At 37.5% G+C, this 22,580-nt stretch overlaps 1 protein-coding gene across 1 annotated transcript in view; it reads left to right on the top strand.

Moving 5' to 3' along the window:
* Positions 1-303: 303 nt before the first annotated feature.
* Positions 304-22,580, top strand: part of LOC110161428 (anoctamin-4-like) — a 52,150-nt gene continuing 29,873 nt past the window's right edge. The window contains exons 1-9 of the mRNA XM_055154067.1: positions 304-801; positions 5,188-5,262; positions 9,513-9,728; positions 17,201-17,401; positions 18,076-18,227; positions 18,295-18,444; positions 21,583-21,683; positions 21,866-21,910; positions 21,989-22,117. Coding sequence (XP_055010042.1) covers positions 582-801; positions 5,188-5,262; positions 9,513-9,728; positions 17,201-17,401; positions 18,076-18,227; positions 18,295-18,444; positions 21,583-21,683; positions 21,866-21,910; positions 21,989-22,117 — 1,289 coding nt within the window. The 5' untranslated portion in view covers positions 304-581. The remainder of the gene's footprint in view (positions 802-5,187; positions 5,263-9,512; positions 9,729-17,200; positions 17,402-18,075; positions 18,228-18,294; positions 18,445-21,582; positions 21,684-21,865; positions 21,911-21,988; positions 22,118-22,580) is intronic.

The following is a 22,580-nucleotide window of genomic DNA, read 5'->3' as shown; positions in this document are numbered from 1 at the left end:
ACATGTAAATCTGAAATGCGTGTAAAATACATGAAAATATGGGAACATATTTATGATTCTTCATATTAATTAATTAATTTATTTTTTTAAAGATGCACCTGTAACTTTTTTACTGGGGGTACACCTGCTTGTCTCTATGATGTTATTACGTTGCCTTTAATGGTCCACAGCAAGCCACTAAATTTACATATCTTAATCCAGTTACTTGTGTTATTATTGCTAAAAAGAACTATTCATTCTTATTGCGTGTGACCTGCAACTTGGCCTGATGGCATCATAGAGAAGCTCAGTGCCATACTGTAGAACACCAAAGCAAACATCTCCATAAACGGAAGTAGGTAGTGTACCCACGTCCAGAAAAGTTACATAGTACACTTTTAATTTCTTTCTGCTTTCCTTGTTAAATGTACTAGTGAAGGACAATATACTGTAAGATTTGGGATGAGTTGCAAATGTAAAATCAATACAATACAAATTACAAAACGACACTGACACTGAGGGGTGGAGCTTGAGCCAGTGCTGTAGTTTGTAGCAGTGCTGTACGGGTTGGCTCAGATGGAGAGAGGGGCGAGCAGAGGAGGATGCTAGAGCACGATGCTGCGGCTGCCCCGGCAACCAGAGGAGCAGCCATGAGGATCCAGGCTTCAGGGCCAGAGCAGAGGAGGAAGAGTGGAGACAGCCCAGAGCGAAGCCCTCTTTTCTGTGTGCACTGTCAGGACGAGGGCAGGGCACTGTGTCCCGGGACACCACAGAGGAGCCCCCAACGCACCCTCACCACCAGGCTGTCCTCAGGGTCTGCAGGTTAGAGCTGTAAAATCAATATGCACATTAGTTTAAATGACTTCACTGCTAAAATGTTGATACTGGTTTTAATATGGATAATTGTCTGTCTGCTGTTTCTTGTCTTAATTTATTTATTTTAAAATGACCTGCCCCTGAAATAAGATTTGATATAGAAATGATCTAAATGTTGTTACGTGTGAATCTGTTCTATATGTTGTAAGTAACAAAAATTAAGAAAGAATAAGGTAGTATCTAAAATGTACAAACAAAAACAATTAATGTATGTGTTGGAATGACAGGATGGCATCCACATTTAATTGTAAATATTTGCTATTTAAATTGAAAAATGTAGACATTTCTTTGTACTCTGCATATGCTCAGAAAAAAAAGTCAATCTGTCGACCAATCAATATAGTTATCTCAACTAAAACTCAATAGTGGAACTTTGATGACAAACTTAAAATGATTCTTTAATACTGTTTTTTTTCAGCCATCTGATATTTACATAGAGATGGTAAAATGAGTGACGTCTTGTGTTGAATAGTTTATTGAATTAAAAGTTAAAACTTAGACCCCATCAGACATCTGTCATTATCAATCGCAACTCATGCAGTAATATTATAATTGTAATATTATAATGTTCACTGTTAATTAGATCACTTATTCAGGATTTCAAACATTTGGTAGTTGATATTAATAATGGCTTGCTTGATTTGTAGTGTATGTGTGTAAAACAAAGTCAGCCAATATTCTTTCATTTTTCCTGATCTGTGGTTTAAAGATATTAATAGATACAGCTGCCCAAGGACTGACAAAAAAGTAAAATAAAACACAGCAGCCAATCTGCACTGAGTCTAACAACCACTTCACCCACCACCACTCACCCACGCTTTCATAACAGTGTGACAGTGTGGGTGATGTTGGTGTGTTGCCCAAGGACACAAAAACAGTACTGATACAAAACTTCATTGCATTAAATATGCAACAGTGATGTGACAACAGTAACACAATATAGTATTCAAATGTACAGCTCTGTTCATATTACTTGAGAACTCATAGCATATTCTCTTGTATAAAAGGACCCATATTACACTAATATCTCATCTATGATATAATTTTGTTTCCTCACAAATATTTAACACACAAATCCAACATGTTTAGGCAAAGTTCTTCTCTCAAACAGAAAACACTCTGATACAGGAAGTGCTCCACTGTGTTTTTAAACTCCATGCAGGTTCACTAGAATCATGTGAATAATTTTAACCCCTGAATTGTCAATCTCTACTGAAAAAAGGTAAAAGGAGCTCTTAACTTGAAAACTACTACTGCTTCATGACGTCACAACATAGAACAGAGCATCTGCAGCTTTGGAGATGTAGACAGAGTAATAATAAAGTGTTATTGCGTGAATGAAACAAAACACAACTCCAAGTATATTTTTGATGAGGTAACAACATTGTAGTGTGGCATAAAGCTCACAAGAGTCAATGTTTTGTAATATATTTAAATGTACCTTGGATATTTTATTTGTCATTTCTACAATTATTATTATGTATTATTCTACAAAAACACTCCTACATGAAAATCTTTATGCAAATGAGTAAATTCAGAATTTGGCCAGCTTTATTCCCATCTAAAGTGGTGGATGAGGACGGATACCTCCTACATTATTTGACTATTTCAGTCGTGTATTCTCTAGTCCTAAAATTATGTGCCATTTGAAGTAAGACCATTACAATAGGACTGTAGCAGACAAAAGAAATTCTTGTTTGACTAAAGAAAAAAGCCTATTGATTTGTCTGCTAAAAATGGGGTGTGGCAAAAACTCTCAAAATTGTTCAGTATCTCTATGATCTGGCCATGGATCTGACCCAGACTGTAATCACAAGACTACAACTGCATGGGAGTTCATAATAAACAATGTATACAGAATAGTACTAGGGAACAGTGTATTTATTCAACACAAAAAGATAAATTAAACTCACTCTGCTAACTCCATACCCTCTTTCAGGAGTTGTCTAGTATAAATATATCCATAATTTAAATAAAAATAACCGACTAATACAATTTTTGGTCAACTAAACAGCTAAAGGATTACATCGATATCTGAAAACTAATCTTTTACTAAAACCAGTCAAATAATTTTACAGTGTTGTGATTGTTTCAACATGAAACCTTCTTATTTCCAATAACATAAGACCCCAGAGTGTTCAACTAGGGTTTGAATTTCTTTGTGTAAAAGTGCCCTCGTTTTCAGCCAAATCAACAGAAATCTCCTGCAGCAGTGAGTAGGCATTAATCACTGACACTGTCTTTTCAGCTTCAGTCCAAATGGCTCCACGTTTTACAGATAAGAACCAACAAACAAGGGGAAAATGTACAATGTTTACGGCCATATGGGACCTAAGTTAGTGCCATGTGCATAATTTATCACCAAGGTCAGGCGGGCCAGTTTTAGTGCAGGTCTAGGCATAAGCAAAGTGCCCATTAGAATTCAAAGAGTGACTGTAAATTTGGATTGAGTGAAGTGTTCAGTCTATATCAGGTGCAGTAGAACAATGCTTTAATCTATCTTCCGCATTTGAAGTGTGGTCAGTGCTTTATTTAACAGCTCAGTAATGGCATGATGATAGTATAGTATGCTAACAAGGGATAAATGCATTTTGTAATTTCTATATTATTACCAAGAAAATACCAACTATGCATTTTCTTCAAACAGATTTTAGGGCTACAGTTTGGATTCATTATATAAGTATGCAATAAATTACAATGACAGATGTGTCTGTGTGGGTTCTCAGATTAGAATTAGATTTGATATTACACAAAATTGACTCTTGTGAGCTTTAAGACATGTTAAAATGTTGTTACCTCATCAAAAACATACCTGGAGTTGTTTTTTTTTTTTGTTTCATTCACATGTTTGATCAACTCTAAGTAACTTTATTATTAGTCTATTAGTCCAAAGCCCATAATGCTCTGCTCCACAAGTCAAGTAGTAGTTTTCAAGTTTTCAAGTTAGTTATGTAATTAAATACAGTTTTGGTTATTATATTTCCATCCTATTACAGTCCTGTTACCATGGTGCTGTGCTGTGATTAAAATTGTGTGACTGTATTACAGGTAGGAATAAATAATTTTTAACCCATTCATGGCCAAATAGGTAAACTAGCAAATTTCAATACTAAAATTCATAATGGAAGTGAGTGGCTTTCTATCAGTGCATACTGTGCTGTGTTAGCCTTGTGATCTTTTAATTATCAGCCCCAAATAATGTTAAATGTCCCCGACTCTATAGACAGCAATGACAAGACACTTTACACTAGACTGGATACTGTTCTTTAGAGAGATCCAAGTGTTTTATATTTTCACCTTCGAACATTTGATTTAATGTAATTTCTACTTTCAGTCTCTCTTTCATTAAAGTGTGCAATAATATATGACACATAATAGTAATAATACATTTCACAATACAATTTTCATGATCGTAAAGGAGCTGTGAGATCCCCTCATCAAATTAGTTCTGTTTGTATGCTTTATATGCATTGATACAGAGTAACAGAGATGAGGTGTCTGGGGAGAAAGTTGGGCATCTCTATAGCTACTAATAAACAGATGAGAAATTTTGTAGTAGTCTGCTGAAACTACAAGCACATATTTCTAAACCTTCCTCCTAACCAGCTTCCTCTCTTTTTCCAACTTTGAGAAAGTTTTTGAACCAGGCCAAGCATTAATCTGATATGACTGCTCCAGAACCAGTTTTTACAGTTGGCCCCAATAACAAAGAGGAGCTGCAAGGTGCCCCACACTGGAGCAGTTATTAAAGGGGCGAGTGTCCTGTGCACATGTAACACAGAGACATGAACAGTCAGCGCTTTTGTTCAGGCGCTCCAGGACTCACTACAAAGCAATTATAAGATATTATATTTGCCACTCAGCAACATGCAGGCACTATCAGTGTGTAATGTAAATATGACATGACACCACCATGGGATCAAAAGTTACTTATATTTGTGTTGATTCAAGCCTGACTAACCCTTAAAACAATAAACTCTGTTCATTATTTTTTCACTCTACACTGCTGTTGAGTAAGATACAAAGGCAAGAAGAGTGAAGTGTCTTGCCCAAGGACACAATAACAGAATGCCGGTGTAGCTCTGATCGATTGCTCAAATCACTGAGCCATTTCTTCCCCTAACATTACACTTACAACTCTTTGAGAACTATTTGAATTGCTGAATAAAAAAAATTGGTATTTAATGCACGAATATCGATATTTCTACTACTGAGATCATGCCCCTACTTCTGGTCTATTCTTTAAACCTCACATTAACTTGCATTAGTTTCAGATTACTTGTAACTTTGTACTTCAGCTATTTTCAGTTTAAATGTGTTTCCCTGTTTCAGACCGAGAGCCGAGCAGTGGCAGCTACAATGCGTCCAGCGGGACCTTCTACAGCTGCGTCAGTCAGATCACTATCGGTGAGTGACGGATGATTCTGTGGTTTTGTTTCAACTCTGAGAGAACAACAAAACAAAGTGACCGAGCAACTCCTGTCACACACAAATCTATAAGCGCTAACAGGGAAAGTCACGAAGCAGAGAATTAACTGCTCATATAGTCAAATACAAAGTTTTACATACACCATCAGCCAGCTATAGTCAATTTTTTTTCGTGGGTTGTAGGATTAATTTGCAACATTTCTTAATGATCAGAGGGTAGAATCTAAAGAAAATCTAAAGTTATGCATTTAAAACATGTATGCAACGCACAGTCAAAAAAATGAAATTATGCAAACAAGTAACTGGCCATAGAAAGTCTGAAATGAATTAGGGAACCAAAGGTGAAAGTCAAATCTTGTTTCATGGTTGCATGCAGGGATGTCATAATTATTCATTTTATCAACAACAGTGATTATACAGCTCAAAATATGCATTAGTTTTATAGCACTTTTTGTAGATTCTCAAATTTGCTTTACAATTTTGTGCATTATTCATTCTTCCCACACACGGAGGTGGTAAGCAACTGTAATCACAACTGCCCTGGGGAAGACTGACGAAAGCAAGGCTGCCAATCACTCACACACAACATTCATACTGGGCAATGTGAGTGAAGTGTCTTGCCTATGTATATAACATCAGCTTCAACTACAGCCACTGGTAACCTACTGTGACACCCTCCTAAAAGATCCCATTCAAGTACTAACCAGGCCCAGCTCTGCTTAGCTTTCAAGATGTGGTGGTAGCTGTAAGGACTAAACAATGAATAATCATGACCATGTAAGAAGAAAAATGCAGTAATTTAATTCAGTCTGACTCTGGATAATGCTGCGTCACATTAACTTCACTTTAACATTCAAGCTGATCACATACTAGAAGAATGGAAATATATCATGCAAATGAAAGAAAATTATTCATGTTTGGTATCCGTAATTATATGTAAATATTGTGACTGAATGTAAAAATTGTGATGTTTAACCTTAATAGTAAAATTTGATATTGTTACAAGGTCATATACATTGATTCATGATCCAATAAAATAAGGCTGAATCTTGTGCCTTTGCTGATAGAGCAGAACTTTATTCTGCTTTATGTACTGTTTATGTCCACAGTGAATCTGAAAAAAATCCCTTACGTGGAATGAAAGGTTTCAGTTGATAAATATTGATATTGAAACACTAGATGTGTAAAACAGAAGAAAACTGCCTTGTGTCATAATTAGAAATCAAAAATAAATAAAGAATCTTGCTGTAAACTTTGCTTTCCAACTATGAGCCAATGTGTTTGTACAGTATTGATTACAGGAACATCATTCATGCATTGATTTTCTGCTGTGTCAGACTTTTTCTCTCTGTCTACACTTGTTTGGGGAAACAGGTCTTCCCCACTTGTTCTCATTATTTTATTATTAGACTACATACATTCAGGTGCCTATGGGTGCATGGTGCAGAGCATGGCCCAGATTGGTGCACCTGCTCTGGGATACTTACCTGAGAGACCTGGGGGAGGGTATGGAGGTCCCGTAGCCTTTTGGGTCTTCCTCTCAGGGAGCTAGGCAGGCAGTATTTTCTGATTACTGTGACTGTATAGTGCTTATTACACAGTACACAGTACAAGGCTGCACACGTGGGGGTTTTGGAGGTCATCTGGATACAGCGCAGGTGTAGATTTCCTCTTCTGTCCCTCAGGTGACTTTGAGCGAGGCGATGAGGCTCGTAATGTGGGCCATAAAACTACAGACAGGCAGCCATTTTGTTTGTTAATGATAAGTTTTTTAGATAAAGACAATGTAAATGTAACAAAATGTAACATAAATATAAAATACTATGATTGTTTAGACCTATGTTCCAGTTATCCAAAACCAATGACAAAATCCCAGCATTAAACGTGCACTGCACAGCTTTTCTGATGGAGGGTTTGCCATCAATTTGTCTCCATGGAGATGTTATTGCTTTGCGTGGGATGTTCCACAATGGCATTAAACAGATATGTCTTCTATTTATTAAATTATGTGGTTTGCTTGTCTCAATGGAGAAACATTGCAGGATAAAACATTAACATCTACATGTGATCAAGCCGCGGCAGTCAATCAAGTTACACTGTGCACCTTTAAGATTTTATTTTTTTTAAAATCACCAATTAAATCTCTTTCTCTTATATTAGATAGACATCTATCCAGCCAGTATATATGACCGTTTGTAATGGGAGGCCGCATAATGACACACCATCTTTTGTTACTCTGTCCCAGGACAGCTGTGGTTACAGACTTTGGAGATTTATGAAGATCTTAAACCTAGCCTACCAGGTTTGAGACTTACATAAAGCCAAGTATCCATTTGTTTTTTGCCATGTAAGGTCAATATCCTGTTTTACTAACTCTGCCCATTACTGAATAAGGCAGCTGCAAAAGCCAGTCATACCAAACCCTAAAGTTTTTCTCCTACATTTCCTGTGCAGTTGTTCTTGCTGAGTTCATTCTCCTGAGAGCAAATCAAGTCTCCTCTGCCCCAGTCCCTGCAGGTGCTGACTGGATCATTATTTCGGGGAGACCCAGCTCTCCTCAGTGAAACCCCTTTATGCAGTGTTTTATATGAGCCTCATCTTTCTCCCTTTTCCTGCAGTAGGATATCCTGCACGAATAGGTGGGGCAGGTGTTCCTCAGCTCACATATTGATTGAGTTTGTTCAGTGCTGATGTAAGGCTTTGTGTGTGTGGTGGGTTCAGTAGTTACACTGGACTCTAACACATGTCCTCTGTGCTGTATATTTCCCCTAAAAGCAGTTTTAGTTGTTTGTTGTGGTTCAGCTAAAAAATCCCACACTAAGAAAAAACTTAAGTCTAGAGGTGACTTGAGTTGACACAGACTCAAGGATTACAGCTTGTCAACCAAAGAAATGAATGCCTTGTTCTCAAAAAGGAAATATGCAGCCTTTCCATTCCAAAAAAATTATGAATATATTTATAAATAAATGGGTAAAGTATTTTTTTTTTATCTTTGAAGGACCCATATTACGCTAATGTTGATTCCTTATCAAAAACCTTCCTGGAGTTTTGTTTCATTCACACATGTTTAACCGCTATACCCTGCATATTTTTGGCTGAATTTTTCTCTCACTCTGTTCCACCTTGTGATGTCATGTGGTAATACAGAAAGTTCTCCATGGTGTATTTAAACTGAATACACCTTCACCTAGAATCATCTGGATAATTTCAGGTCTGGAATTTCCAATCTCTACTGAACAAAAGGTAAAAGGAGCTGTTAACTTGAAAACCATTACATGACATCACCAGGTGGAATAGAGCATTTTGAGCTCTGGGGATGTAGACAGACTAATAAAGGATTACTCAAACATGAAACAAAGCACAGCTCCAGGTATGTTGTGATGCGGTAACAGCATTATAACATGGCTTAAAGTCAATTTCACATTATATAGGACCTTTAACAGTTTTTACTGTTTTGAAATGAAGCTGTTGGCGGAGTGAGCTGAAGTGGGGGCATTCTCGGGTGCAGATGGTGATTTAAAGTCAGTTGTCATTGTGCAGTGAAACAGCAGTTTGCCCAGTGCAGTTCATTATCTGTTTGGGATCAGTCCAAACCCCTCACAAATGAACCGTTCAGAGAGACAACACATCACTTTTAATCAAAGTTACAATAGTTTGATTTGGTCCAGAGAATCTCCAATGTACATTTCAATATACATTTTTCACAGGCGATGTAATAATTTGATGTTCTGCAATAGGATCAACGTTTATGTGAGAGCTTGGTCTACCACTAGAGGGAGACATAGTTGAGAAAATATTGCCAAAAGAGAGATCCAAAGAGACAACTAGTAATTTCCTGTTCAGTTTTTGTTCTGCTGTAGAAATGGTGCAGTTCTGTTCAAGGTTTGGTTTAGATTTGGTAGTACTCAGAAAGCTTTTTTAAGTGATGGCTTGCATTAAAGGTGCACAGTGTAACTTTTCTGGTGGAAGGTCAATCACATGCTTGTCTCCATGGAGATGTTATTGTTTTGTCTGGAATGTCCTGCTATGGCTAAATAACAAGGGTTATATTGACATTAAAGCTCACCTCTTCACTTGCCCCCAGTATCTATGGTCACTGGTGTATGAATGTTTATGTGAATGTTTGTGTAAATGTGTGTGAATGGGTGCGTGATCTGAAGGTGGAAAAGCGCTATATAATAATGTGACATTTACCATTTTACCAAATTTTTATTTTTTGTGTGATGCAGGATTTGACCTCGGAGGGCAGGTGGCTATTGAGTTCTCCCACTGGAACAGCCCCCTGACAGAGAGCAGTGCTAACCTGCCCAGTCCTGACACTGCTCGGTCTGAAGGCTCCGCTCTGCCTGTCCTGAGCGAGAGACTGGAGGCTGTGTCCTGCCCAGCCTCCCTCTCCCTCACCCCCCTGTCCACCTCCAGCCAGGACACCATCTGTGACAGCTCCAGTGAGTACACTTATCTGCAAACTAGTAAAAGTACTAGTACCGAAGCTTGTCATAATAACATACATTTTGAAGTGCAATACTGAAAATATGACAGTAAACAATAATATTGAAACTACTGTATGACACAATAACCCTCAAAAGCAGGATCATTAAATAAACAGTATCATAAAAAATTAGCTGCATTAAATAAATGGCAGAAATACTTATGTAGTAGTAGTATCATTAATGAATCACAGATATTAATTATTTACCCCTTTATTGCTCAAACGTTAAGTACAAAAAAGTTTATTATTAGTGCAAATAAAAGTTACAGACAATAAATATTAAATCCCCAAAGCTATTTTTCCAGTCCATTTATAGAACAATGACTTTTCCCCCCTTCCTTTAAATATAATTACATACAAAAAATTGAATTAAGACAAGAGTTATTAAAATACAATATTAAAAGTCCATGGTCATATGACCATTGGAAAATTGTTCTAACCCCTCCACAGCCCCTCATCCAAAAGAAGTTTGCAAGGGGCTCTTCCCTGAGCTGGGTTCTCAGGAGCTCCTTGAATTCGCATTCACATTGTTCTGTGAGAGACACAGTCAGTGAGCATAGTGGCCAGAGTGAGACATGATCTCTGCATGATCTTGGCTTGATTATGGTAAATACTGTATTGTGACAGACTAAATTTTACCATAGTTATTATTGTTATAGTACTTTTATAGTAGGACATTGCTGGCCAACCATCTTTTCCACAGTTATTCATACAAAGCGAATTTCTTGCTCAAGGGCATGTCAGTAAATGGTTAAAGACCTCAATTTATAAAGCACCATTCCACCTCTACTGAGCACTTTAACATCCACACACTCATTTATCACTGTATGCAGATGCTGAAGGCAAAGTGCCTTGCCAAAGGACACCACAGCAGCATCTTAAACCTTTGGGTTCGCAGGCAAACACCTCTGTGTTAGTCGTGTATTCCAGATTGAGATAATTTGGACATGTACAGAGGAGTTATAGGGAATACATGGATAGAATGATAATCACAGAAGGCTAAGAAGAAGACAAGTGATCAGTTCTCCATGGGCTTCAGGCCATTGTAATTAATAATTTCAAACAAAAAATATTATCTTTTGAATGGTCAAAAGTCCTCAAAATCTTGTCTATAACAGCAAAAAGAATCACATGAATAGATGTGAAAGAAAACATGAAGGTGTTATGAGAATAGAGGATGTGGAGTATAAAGTTATAGACGCATCTGATTCTTTCTGCTTGTCGAGGTCCAAAATAGTCATTTAAATTTTACTTTTCAAGTTCTTGCCAAAAAGAAACAATCCTATAAAAAGACAGTACATTTTGAGAGATCCACTTTGCACAGTTTGGTTAATTAAATTTTTCCTTCTGAGTCAAAAGATCCAACAATCTCAGCATTCCTCACAACATTGCCCCATGCCTCCGACCCACAGTGCCAAAGTGCTGCCGTCACTGCCACCTGTCTGTGTTTGCAGCTACCGCAACACTACCCGCGGCTCCAATGCTGCTTTATTCTGATTGGCTCCTGTCAGACCAGTGAGCTCCATGATTGGTCGACCCAGAGGACTGCACTGCACTCTTTCTCTCTCACCGTAAACATTCTGCTCATGCTTCTTTTTTCATACAGACTGGATTTGAGTATCTTGGTCATTTACTATCATTGATGTTGAGACATTTTGACAGATACAAGATGAGCTTAAAGAGGAGGGGAGAGGAGTAGGAGATGCAGGCATGCGTGGTGTTTATTTGTTATGATTTTGCAAGGTTATTTTGGGTTAGGGGGCTATGCAGAAGCGGCCAGGCGTAGTTTAATAGGTTTTGCTCATTTGGAGATGGAACAAGCTGCAACCAGTCTCCTATTTGATGCGGTGAGTTTCCATTGACTTTGGTTATTTTTGTCATCACCTCACTCCACTCATTGCACTATCCGGGAGCATTTGACCTTCACATAAGCACCTCTCTCTCGCTAATTTTCAGCTGTCTGTAGTCCATGAATATGTTTTTGTCATTCACTTCCCTGTGGTGCGATGTGGAGGAGGGAGAACTGGGTCATGTCTTTGGTGTGTGTCAAACACAAGGCGCGAAATCACTCTCATCTCCAATAGGGACACATAGCAGTTCAGAGCCTCACACCAGCTAACAAATGGTGCCCCATTACACATTATAGTACATATATTATATTATATTACATATTTATTTTTTATGAAATGTATGGTTTTGTAGGCTACATGTAATCAAGTAGCCCAAGTTTACATTTTTATGTGTAGAAAAAGAAAATATATTAAACTATTAAACTATAAACGTAGCCTAAACTCACTATTTCAAGATGACTGTTTATTACATTTATTTTAATCCTTTGTAATACACCGATAAGGCAAAAACTAGGTAAAGGGTAAAACGCACCATTGTCTAATGGCAACACATAATAATAATAATACAATCTGCACAGTATTTTAAACCTTAATAATACCTGACACTTCACTGTAGTCCTTATTCACTCCATTAGTGAGCCATTTAAGTAGCCACAGTTGCCCCAGGGCAGACAGGTGGAAGTGAGGCTGTCAATCTGTACCATCTGGCTCTAAAACAACCACCACTCACATAAACCTTTAAAGCCTTTTGAGAAGTTGGAATTTCTGCTTTATTTCTTGCTGTATCCCTGTTTGATTATTGATTTGTCTTTGTTTAGTCCAAGTCAATTTTTTTTTTTAAATATTCTGGTAGGATATGTCAGTTGCTTGTATTTTGAACGATAACTATTTTCTGATGTGGAATTTGTATTGCTACCATTTTGGACCCATTAAAACAAGAAATTCAAAACCAATGATTTGCTTCAAACTATTATTTTGAGCCAAAGTCTTGTTGAACTCTCTTATGAAAGAAGCCTATTCCCTTGGCAACACATTGTTACTCCAACCCCCACAATTTCCATCCTTTCTTCTCTGCTCTGTAATTGTCTTTTTCACATTGTGCACTGACTTTTCAACTGACTTTTTGTGTGGACTGGGTTTAACATTGTGGGGCACCTTTGTTTTATTCACTTATAATTGACCTCCTGTCTCTTGTCTGTAACTACGGACTGTACACATGTAATCTATGTAGATTATTATTCCATCTTTGATTCCTCCCACATTACTGTTCTCAGGTTTTCTCTTGAGTGATGTGCTGGAGAAGTGAGTGGGTGACTCTTGAGCAAAACTACATCTTACAAGTGCCAGAGAGGCCAAAGCAGACAATAAAACTGTTCCCTCACTGATCCATATCTATAAAGTGTAGAGCAGTCAGTTGGTTGACTAAAGTAATATGTTTTGTATTTACAATATTGTGCTAAACAAGCCGGCTTTTAAAAATGCTTAAAGTTACTCCTGACACTGTTTATAGTCACAGCTGCCCTGGAACTGACTGATGAAAGAGTGGCTGCCTCTCCAAGGGTTGAATTAGGGCTGGGCTGTATGATAAAAAATGAATCACATATTTTTGTTGATCAAAGTTTCCATTCATTCTTATTTTGTATTATTGTAAACATTAATTTCCTTGAGGATAAACAATAAATACTTAATTTAAAGGGCCTGTTTTACACTATTTCCAGATCTATGTTGTAATATTCCTCATTAAAAAACATACCTGGAATTGTGTTGTGTTTCATTCATACGTGTTTAGTACACAAACCCTGCATGTGTAGGCTGAGTTCTTCTCATAAAACAAAAAACATCTGTTCCACCTTGTGATCTCATGTGTTAATGCAGGAAGTGCTCCATTGTCTTTTTAAATTCAGTAAACCTTCACTAGAATCATTTAAATCATTTCAGCCCTGGCATTGGGAGTCCCACTGAACAAAAGGTAAAAGGTAGCTGTTAACTTGGAACTACCATTACATGACAACACAAGGTGGAACAGAGCATTTTGAGCTTTGTAGATGCAGGCAGACTAATAATAAAGGATTACTCAAACGTGTGAATGAAGCAAAACACAACTATACAATTCCAGGTGTGTTTGATGAGTTAAAAACATTATAACATGGCTTAAAGCTCACAAAAGTCAGTTTTGTGTAATATAGGACCTTTAATAGATATAAATAGTAAGATTTCTGCCTTTCAAAATCTGTTCCAAACTGCATAATTTTACTAATTGATAATTGGCTTCAAACCTTGATTAAAAAGACCCAAGATGGTCATTGATGATTAGAAATTAATCTCTATCTCGATTCACATTTTATTAAATGCATAGATTGAATGGCAGATCTAAATAACCATTTTAAATCCTGACTCACTGTCGCCGTAGGGTCACTTATAAATATTTAATTTACACATTTAAAAATATTCACTGTTGCAGCACTTACTGTGGTGCTACTTACAATGACCATGTTTTTATTCAAATCAAAGAATTAAAATGTGTCATAGGCCAAGTATTCAGTGCACAATATAATGCTCATAATGAGGTGCCTGAATTTTGAATGAATCAGTGTTTAATATTTTAGTGGGTGCCGTGGATAAAAGGAGCGTCATATTGAGGCTGACACATTTAGATCATATTACAGTTCAACTCAATGCACAAAAAGATCTACAAACCTAAATCATATTGGATTTTCATATAATTTCTATGGTTTAAAACTTTTGCATTGTCTTTACTTGACATACACACCCAGTTGAGTTGTGGGTCCACATGGATGGTGTCTTTGAAATTATTATCAAATAATAATAAACATTAAACATCCAGACAGACTGAAACTAACTGAACAAAACCTAGCATAGAAATTAGTATTAAAACAATGTGAGTTTGCGTATTCTCAATCCAAAGAAGGTACTGCTTCTTTTTTCTCCAAACTGGAGTGTGCTGACAGTTACATGCTTTTGACAAAAATACTTATGTTTGAAAAATACATATGTTTGAATAGTTTGACACACGTGATGTGGGAGGAACTGCAGTGAACATGTGTAGAGCCAGTCAACAGGGAGGTCTTATTTATAGAAGTCAGTTCTGTGTTTTAATGAGACTCCTTTGTACTACTGCTGAAACCAGGTCAAACTGTGTGATACTCAGCGCTGCCGCTCAAATTGAAGCAAATCTTTGGTTTTTTTTTTTGTATTTGTTAGAAATGTGGAGAAAACTTTTTTTCTATATTTTTGTTTGTTTGTGTGGTTCAGATTGGATTGTTCTCACCTGTGCAGGTTTTAAAAAGGAAAATTGCTCACAAATCAAGAACACAGATCAAGAAGAAAGAAAAAGGACAAATCAAAATGGCAATGACATAAATGACAAAAATGCTAGAGAAATTATTAAAGATTGAAAGAGTTATTTTAAAATGTACCATACTTTTACTTCCAAAATACAACAATTAGTATAAAAATCCAGTTATTAACTGACACATGATGCTCAGATTTCTCTTGGGTATGTAAACACACCATCAGAACAACACAATGAGGCTCTAATTATTGGATTATTTGATTATTCTAGTTATTTGATGTTTCTGTATATACTGTATAGAACCTTCTGAGGTCTATGGATATGCATAGTAGTGCAAATTGGGGGAGAATGAAGGATAGAGAGTATATTTATATGAGTATTCTGATTCACTCTTAATCACTATAGCTTGAATATAGCATTTTTCATACACATTATATTTGATAGGACAAGTCTAAGAGTTACTTCCAAACTTGAATGCAGAAGGGCAAACTTCAGCTTTAGTCTGAAATTGTACAGCTCAAATCGACTTAGCAAATACAATGTTGGAAAAGACGTGATTACACACCACATTTTGAACAGCAATAAGTGCGGACATGAGGCATTTGGGAGCCATTCAGAAAATACTTTCTTCTGGGCCCATTCTCTCAATACTATACTCTTATTTCTAACATTACAACAGAGTGCCAGCCTTAAGATTTATAGTCTCTTGTGTCTTGAACCATTAGCATTAGAATAAGAGCGTTTACAGCTTATATTTCTAACAGGACTCAGCAGTATGCTTTTGCTGAATCATTCTTGTTGTCACATTATGTTGTGCAGACCGCCCCTGTCCCGTAGCCCACCTGCTCCCCCTGGAATCACAGAGGGACAGATCGGCCCATTTAGAACCATATGATTTAAGGCGTTTTGCTAAGCTGTGAATCACGCCGCTCAGGGGAATGCAGTCTGTTTGATAAATAGGGCCAATTGTGAGTGCGCTCCCACTGAGAGTAAAGAAGGTGCGGTGCATTTGAGGATAATAGTCTTTCAGGACTTTAGTGATACTGACCAAATCAATAAATCACCACTGGAGATAGTGGTGTGATCTAAAACTACTTAAATTTAGAAAATAGAAGAGCTAAACTAATGATAATTGTACTTACTTTGACTTTATTCTCATGGTTCTTTAATTAAACCATAGTTTGAACTTATGTGAAAGTCTTCAGTGACCACTCATTAAGAATAGGAATGATTCAAACTCAACCTGCCCACTAAAAGGTCCTATACTATGCAATGTTGACTCTTATGAGCTTTAAGCCATGTTAGAATGTTTTTACCTCCCCAAAAACATTCCAGGAATTGCATTTTGTTTTGTTTCATTCATGTGTGAGTAATCCTTTATTATTAGTCTGGCTACATCCCTAAAGCTCAAAATGCCTTGTTCCAGGTTTTGATGTCATGTAGTAGTTTTCATGTTAACAACCTTTTACCTTTTGTTCAATAATGATTGTTAATAACAGGGATACAATTATCTAAATGATTCCAATGAAGGTGTGTGGAGTTTAAAAAACAAAGTGGAGTTTCCTGTATTACCGCATGACATCAAGTGTTTTCTCTTTGAGAGAAGAACTCAGCCTAAGTATGCCGGATTTGTGTGTTAGAATTGTGAATGAAACACAACACAACTCAGTGTCTTTTTGATGAGGAAATAACATTGTAATATAGATCAGAAAAATCATATAATATGGGCCCTTTAAATGCAAACGAGATGTCAGCAAAACAATGATGGGAACAGATTAAGTATTTCGTAAAGGAATTATGTTCCCTTTAGAGCTTAAAATCTAAGTATTCTGGTGCTGCTTCTCTCCATGGAGATGTTATCATGTTGTATGACATTAAACTCATCTATCTTGCTGTGAATGGAGACATCTCTCTATAGCTCTGACCTGTAGTTTGTCTTAGGTTGGTCAGTAGCTTTCTTCCATTTCAGTCAAAGCAATAACATCTCCATGTAGAAAATCTGGTGGCCGATTCTCCACCAGAAAGATTGCATTATGCACCCATTAATACAGGAGGCTATAGTGTTCCCCCATAGTAGTCCAAATATAAGCTAAAGTATACATTGGCATAATAATAATTAACACTAAATTAACACTGTATAACTGTGTTGAGAAAAGACATATTTTGCTCAAATACATGGGAAAAATTGGTGCACATTCACAAAATCCATAGCAGTTTTATGATATCCAGATTATGATATAAAAGATCTCTTGAACCTGTGTGTAGGTGTGAGTTCCCCTCTTCATGGGTGTGAGCCTCGGAGGCAGACTTTGGTTCGTAGACGAGCCGCCCTTCAGACCTCAGGACCCCAGCCTCGCCCCCTGCCCAGCCCCCTGGCCACGCCCTGTGCCAGCCCATACATCATGGAGGAGTCAACGGCCGGACCCCCAGACTCCAGCAGCACTCAGGATGACGTACCACACCTCGGTAACACAACTTTTACTTTATATGATTGTCATTGAAACATCCATCTTCTATACTTCTATACATCTATACATCCTCTGCTCTCTCACTAAATGGCTTTATGTCCTCTTTCATTATATTGATCAATATCCTGTTTGTGTTTTACCACTTAAATGACTTCTGAACAGATTTGCCCTAACAGTGTCCCAAATGTTTAGCTCACATGGCTCTTACAACAATGTTCCCTTATTATAAGCTTTCTTGAAGTTGTATTCTGATTAATTCATGCATGTTTGTATTCTTATGCTGTCCTGCATCTCCCAGAAAATGTCCATTTTCACCTAACCCCCATCTCCAGCCACTGTTCTCTACTTACAACTTGATACTGATTTCAATACCACAATACCACAATGTTAATAGACAATGTTTTTAGACAATCTAATGTAATTTTCAACACAAAATAATCATAATAATAATCTCAATGAAGGGGATATATTATGCAAAATTTACTTTTATGAACCTTTGATCCTGTTATAATGGTCCCTCATCATGAGCTCAGTCAAGGTTGTATTTTGATCCATTTCTGTATGTTCGAGTCATCCTGTATTGTTTGTGTTTGTGTTTGTGTATTGCACTTGAGGGTTGAGTGCTTAGAAAATGTCAGTCTTATTCTTATTCTCTTTTTGTTTTTGATGCAGCTGTGAAGGATGTGAATGTTCTGTTGGAGAGTGAGAGGACAGAGGACAGCAGCAGTGTGTCCAGAGCAGAGGACGACTCCACTCTGTTCAACGCTGCCCCCCACAGGAGCACAACAGATGAAAACAGCAAGTCCGACTCCAGTAATACAGAGGTCAGAAATAATCTTACCCATTTCAGTGAGTGAGTATTTTAACTTAGACCGCTGTGTGCGCTCTCAGGAAAAAGGTAAATCTAGCGGACTGTGTTTCACTGATGGGAAGAGACGGATCGACTACATCCTGGTCTACAGGAAAACCAGCGCTCAGACAGAAAAGAGGGAGATGTTTGAGAGGAACATCCGCGCAGAGGGGCTGCACATGGAGAAGGAGGTGAGCTTCTGAAGTTTCCATTTGGGCTGGGCAATTATTTTCTCATATTGATCAATCAAAATGTTCAATTCTATTTTGTTTCTCGCTTTGAAATCTATAATGCCCACCCATAGCCATTTCCTGAACATTAAAACTCACACTTCTTGCTCCAAAGTATGATCTCTGCTTATAACCACATGCTTTAGACCCCCCTTAAAAAAGAGATAGAATAAGAATAGAGATATAAATTACTTAATCTCAGTCGTGATTAAAATTTTGATTTGTTGCAGAGGCCTATAGAGAGATGCCAGAGAAGATCATCAAACAATTCAATAGTTTCAGTCATCAAAGAATTCAACTGTTTCATGAAACATTTCAATTGTTTGATGATCTTGGTTCAGGTTTTACTTATCGAGTTCATAGTGTTTGATGAGTTCTTGGGCAAAGTACAACTATGCCTTGAGCCTTGAAGTGAAGTGTAGTAAAAAAAATAGTAGCTAGGAATACATTTTTATTTTGTGTCACTGCCAACTAAAATATTTGCTGGGATCCACAAGACACACTTCTTCAATACTGAAGATGCGGTCAGTGGTGCATTTCTCTGTTTTCAGATGGGCATGATTGACAGATGGAATAAGCAATCAGGGACACGCATGGTTTGTTCGTATCAAAACAAATATGGCTGTCTACGAGGAAAAAAATATCACAAGGGATTGAAAAACACATCACATTTCTGCAGAATCAATGAGCGGAGCACTAAACTCTGTTAATCTGAGGTGAGAGAAATGTAATTTTGTTTGTAAATGATAGGTGTCCGGGATAGATGATCATGTTCAGAAGGCGTGGGGACTAGATTATCCATCTATTTAAAAAATACAGAGCAATATCACCCTGGATTTGCTAGGCAACCAAAATGCCCATACCAAATGCTCTATTATCTACTAATATGACTGGAATTAACTAAATATGTGTTGTTTATTGCCCAAGGACAAAACATCACCATATATCATTGGTAAACCCGAAAGATGCTAATCCCAAAAGCTTTTGTTTCTATATAATTATTATAAATGTTTGCTGTTTTGGTGCATCTGACCACACAAATCAAAGCTGTAGACAAAAATACACCTAAAAGTATGAGCTAGGACTTTGCATGGTGAATCTTTCCACATCTAAATCCTAAACACGATTTCTTTATGCTTGGTGCACCTGATTTACTGTGACAGACTGCTCCTCTCATCGGGAATACATTATGGGTGCTATCAATGCACTAAAAAGATGTGTAATTTCATCTTTTGCTTTGATTCTATGTTAAGTCCCCATCTCCATCTGCAGCTGTTGGAGTGGCACTTTCAGCACTTTAAGAAGTGTATTTGAAGATTTCAATTGTCTCTACATGCATTACTGCTGCCATTATCTCCACACTTAACTCAAGGACTCTTCTGCTACACATATGAGCTGCTAAAGTACACCCATTTGGTAAATTTTGCACACTCCATCAGTTTTGTCATACGCAAAGTTCAGGAAAAAGGCTTAGAAATGCATTTCAACCTGGAGAGACTCAGACACACATAAAGAGAAAGTATTAGTAGTTTTATTCAATGAATTAGCTTTGGTGCTTAGAAGAGAACTACGATGAAGGGCATGGCCAATTGGATAATGTTAGGAGAGGTCTTCCCCTTGGGGACCAAACACTGGAGGTGGTAGAGGTGAAAATGAGGAGAGTGAAGAAATATGAGAGGATGACGAGAGAGAAGGGGACGATGAGGGGATGAGGAGGGTGAAGGGGATGAAAAGAGGATGAGGAGAATGAAGGGAAAGATCAGGTGAAGCCATGAAGGGAAAGATGAGATGAAGCCGAGGTGGTGCTGAGGAGGTAGGGGGGTGTGGCACAAACCAAAGTGGCCATGCACCTGCAATGGGGGTTTAAATTGGGCAGACTGGGGGCTGATTGGACACGAGGACGTGCGGTGAGCAGCGGGGAGGAGTATTTGGAGTGATGTGATGAAGGCTGAGAAGCAGGTGAACTCTGGAGAAGTGGTGAGGTAAATGGGAATGTAGTTAATTCTTCCAGGCTGAATTTACGCTAGCTCTATTTGCCATTAGGGGTGGGCGATATATCGATATTTTAAATATATCGAGATAGTTTTTAAACTCGATATGAATTCTGACATATCGTATATATCGATATAATGCTTATATTCAAATTTGATTTTGCCGCTTCACTTGTTTATCTTCTCTCTCGTCGCCTCCGCCTCCCTGAGTTTGTTCGCTCGTGTTTCCTTCACTCCTCACTACTGCCCTGAACGCCGAAAGTTGGTGCCAGTGAAAAGCTTCAAGCACCACGAACCTTTTCCATCATTTACAGACAAGACCACCAGCAGCACATCCTCATATTCCACCGAGTCGCGTCCTTTAGCCCGAAAGAAGCTAAACGAGCTGAGCTGCGTGAGAAGTGCGCTGTTTATGCAAATGAGCCATGCGCTTAAGTTTTGTTTCTGTAAAATGTAATCACACGTGCGCAAAACTGCATTAAACACATTATTATCGCAAACGGGCTGATGTGGCTCTAGAGTCGTTATGTTTTATATATTGTAAAGTTTAGCAATGTAAAGTTTATTTATGCAGAATATTTTAATTAATAATCTGCTGCAGTGTCACTTGTACAATAGTGTTTGGAAACGATCAGTTTGATCTGCAGTGGATTGTGGGATTAAACCTCAGAGCTCCTTACTGCTGGATAATAACATGGATCTATTGAAATAAGGAACATCCTGAGCTTCTTCTGCTAAATGAGCTCATGGTTATGATTATGGTCTGGATAACAGAGTTAATGCAAAGATGAGCTTGTGTTGAGTTGTTTTATTTATGAATGAAAAGAAGGAAATATGTATTATTTCTTTTATTTTACAGTTAAATTATAATTTTTTGTAATCTTTAAATGTTCCTATATGAACTGCCGACCTCTTACACTTCAATAAAAAAAAAAAAAGACCTTGTGGAATAGGCAGATTTGTTTTTGCAGTTTTCAGTTTTAGGGGGTTATTTTTTCTTGAACATATATCGAGATATAGCAAAATATATCGAGATATATTTTTTGATCCATATCGCCCAGCCCTATTTGCCATCATAACTTTTTGGATGAATCCTTTCTTTCTTCAGGCCTCCTTAACAAACAGTGACCTCATCTTCCTGAAGGTGCATGCGCCCTGGGACGTCCTCTGCCGCTATGCAGAGCTCATGAACATCCGGATGCCTTTTAGGTGCGAAGCATAACCCAAAATCTCTTAACTTACAAATCTCAAATATGTATATATCTGTATGTATATATATATGTGTGTGTGTGTGTGTGTATATATATATATATATATATATATATATATATATATATATATATATATATATATATATATATATATATATATATATATATATATATCTCCAGGAGGAAAATTTTTTACAAGCACAGACGCCACAAGTTTATGAGCAGGTGAGAGAACACAGACCCACTGCAGTAGATCTCACCACACTGCATATCTATTAAATAACATTGTCCTCTGTGCTCTAGAATGGAAAAGCGCATTAATAAGTTCCGGGGCTTTCTTCCTCGTAAACCCATGAAGTTCACTGCTTCTCTGCCTGATTTGGAGGAGGGAGAGAGCTTCACTGCACCGTTCAGTCGATCAAGGATTCACCAGTGAGCACTTTTTTTTTTTTTATTCTCCAATACAGCTTACATTGCATTATTCTAAGCTCACAACTGTTCTGGGGCTGTCAATCTTTCTGACCACCAATCACTTATACCACTTTTATACATACTATGTGTCTAGCTCAGAGACACAACAATATGCACTAGCCTATGCTTGGAGCTGTCTATCATTCTACCACCTAAGCCACTATCACTTTACAGGTAGGTTGTCTCTCACCTTCACAAACATACTCATTTTGGAGCAATAAGGATCTAAAAACACGTACAGTATTTTAAGATAATCCTTCATCTTGGTACCACTGACACAGGATCTGACTCAGATCTGTTATGCTAGGGCAACCATTCATTTTGAGAGGATGATTATGGTGGATGAGGGGTTGAATGTGAAGAATAACTTTCCTAATGGCTTCACCTAGCCCAGACTGTATTATGAAGCAAAGTGGATGTACGC

The sequence above is a fragment of the Boleophthalmus pectinirostris genome, unplaced genomic scaffold (genome assembly GCF_026225935.1).
Source record: "Boleophthalmus pectinirostris isolate CB_2022bp ecotype Guang Dong unplaced genomic scaffold, ASM2622593v1 HiC_scaffold_18, whole genome shotgun sequence".
Lineage (NCBI taxonomy): Eukaryota > Metazoa > Chordata > Actinopteri > Gobiiformes > Gobiidae > Boleophthalmus > Boleophthalmus pectinirostris.
This window is presented reverse-complemented; position numbering and strand designations above follow the sequence as displayed.